The sequence below is a fragment of the Emiliania huxleyi genome (genome assembly GCF_000372725.1).
Source record: "Emiliania huxleyi CCMP1516 chromosome Unknown EMIHUscaffold_184, whole genome shotgun sequence".
NCBI classification, from domain to species: Eukaryota; Haptophyta; order Isochrysidales; family Noelaerhabdaceae; genus Emiliania; species Emiliania huxleyi.
In genome coordinates, this window is record NW_005200746.1 from 177,746 (window position 1) to 179,998 (window position 2,253).

Sequence of the window (2,253 nt, forward strand, 5' to 3'; positions counted from 1 at the left end):
GGCGCACCTCGAGAAGCGGATGGCCCGAATCGAGACGCCACACGGCTCGCGCCGCCTCTTCGACCTCGTGCAGTGCACCGACCCGGCGCACCGCGTCGCCTTCTACTTTGCGCTGCACGACACGCTCGTCTGCGGCGACAAGAAGCTGGCGAGCGACGTCGCGATGGGCGGCGCAAAGCGGTGGCGCGTGGTGACGACTGACGGCGCCGACACCCTCCCCCGAGATTGCCCGAGATCGCCCATGGGGCGGGGCGGCGCGAGGCACAACCCTGCAGCAGCCCTCCCGGAACCTTCTCGGAACCTTCTTGGAGCCGCCCCCCCCCTCTCAGGCGTCGTCATCAACCCGAGTGGGACGATGGAGGGCGGCGGCAAGCCGCTGCGGGGCCGGATGGGCGGTGCGCAGAGCGAGGGGCTGAGCGAGGCTGAGCTCGCCAAGCTGCGCAAGCAGATCGACGCGCTCGGCTCAAAGCTCGACGCGGTCAAGGCCGAGCGGGCGGCGGCGCAGTCGGAGGCGCGCGAGCTGCAAAAGGAGGCGAAGCGCGCGCAGACGGTGCACAACAAGCAGGCGGGCTGCAGCTCTCGCCCGCTCGGGGGGGGGGGGGGGACACCTCGAAGACACGCCATCTCGAAGACACGCCCCCCTGAGACACGCCCCGCTGACATGCGCACGACACGTCCACGCGCAGGCGATGCAGCTCGAGGCGGCCGCCGCGCAGCGGGCCGCCCTCGAGAAGCGGCTCGACAGCGCGCGCGCGGCGAGCCAGCCGAGCGAGGCGGAGGTGGCGCGGCTGGCCGAGCTCGCAAAGGAGATCAAGGCGCTGGGCAAGCGCGTGGGCGAGGGCGAGAAGAAGGTTGGCGCGGCGGACGCGACGCTCGCGAGCCTGCCAGGGCGGCGCTCGACGGCCACACTGTCCTGTCCACCGGATCGCGCCTCGAGATCTTCTGCGACAGCTACCTGGGAAAACCCGGGTATACCTGGAAAATACCGGGCATTTTGCCGATTTCTCCGATTTTTGTCCGAGATTTTGCCTCAGAAGTCGTGGTAAATCTTACCACAATTTGATTGTTTTGGCCGTAGAGTGTTTGATTGTTCTGGGGGGCTATACCAGTAAATGGCCATCACTGGGTGAATTGTAAACTAGTACGGCTCTAACTACGCCGAGGATTCTGCCCCACACAGCCCCTTACCCCTTCACCCTCGCCTCGCTGCTTGGTGTTTCTGAACACGTAGACGACCACGCTGTGGGGATTGTGTGCGGGTTGTGTCTGGGAGGGAGGGAGTGGGGTGCAGGTTGCTCACCCACGGCACCGGGCCGGTGCTTGCACTTTGAATGCCGTGGGGCTCCTGCCCGTGTCCCGGGCGTGGAGATGCGAGGGTCGCCCCCCCTTGCCCCACCACTTTGTGTGTGTGGAGACGTTTACCTTACCTACCTTACCTTACCTACGCCGAGGACATGCACTCGGCCCGGAGGGCCGGGTAGGAGGGGTCTAGGTTACCTCTACCTCTGAGGGCCTGCGGCCCTCTTACCTTTACCTCTGTGGGCAGCCGTGGGCCCTTTACCTCTACCTCTGAGCGACGCGTAGTCGTAGCCGTGATCTTTACCTGTGGCTGTGCGTGATCTCGCACCTCGAGGATCTCTCTCTCGCCGCGCGAGGCGAGACAGTGTAGATCTCTCTCTCGACGTGGTCTCGAGTGATCTCGAGATGTTGAGATCTATCGATACAACATAATCTGCGATTTTCACTCGCCGAGAAGGGAACATAAAATGCGCAGCCGCACCCCCGGGCTCGGCCCGGCCCGCGACGGCTGGCCGCCGACGAGCGCGCGCGCTGCTCGTCAAAATGGCGGCGGTGGCGATTGCGGCGACGGTCGTTCAGTCGTACAGCGCTCAGGCGTCTGTCGTCTGTCGTCTGTTGTCACATTTCGCACACGCGCGCGCCGCGCGACCCGCGTCGCTCCGCGAGGGCATGAACCCTTCCGCGATTCGATCCCGCAGCCAAAAGCTGCTCGCTCGAACCGGGGCCGACTCTACTTTCCTGGCTGCAGCTGTCTAGCTCTCCAAATGACTGGTGCCTCATTTTGCTGCCTCCCTGCCGATGCTTCCTGCGAACCTTGTTGTCCCCTGTACTACAAGGAAGTGTTTTCACTTATTCTTCCCTCATATTCTTCCCCTCCCCCACAACTTCGAATGCCATATGTCATCTGGTCCCTCGTGTTCCTTTTCCCCCAAAGTGTGTATCCCCCCTTATTCT

General features: G+C 63.9%; 1 protein-coding gene across 1 annotated transcript in view; it reads left to right on the forward strand.

Moving 5' to 3' along the window:
- The window catches only part of EMIHUDRAFT_456538 (hypothetical protein), a gene marked incomplete at both ends in the record, with an annotated part of 2,929 nt that extends 1,883 nt beyond the window's left edge, over positions 1–1,046 (forward strand). The window contains 4 exons of the mRNA XM_005782926.1: positions 2–203; positions 330–565; positions 687–851; positions 1,035–1,046. Of these exons, the coding sequence (XP_005782983.1) occupies positions 2–203; positions 330–565; positions 687–851; positions 1,035–1,046 (615 nt within the window). The remainder of the gene's footprint in view (position 1; positions 204–329; positions 566–686; positions 852–1,034) is intronic.
- Positions 1,047–2,253: the final 1,207 nt, after the last annotated feature.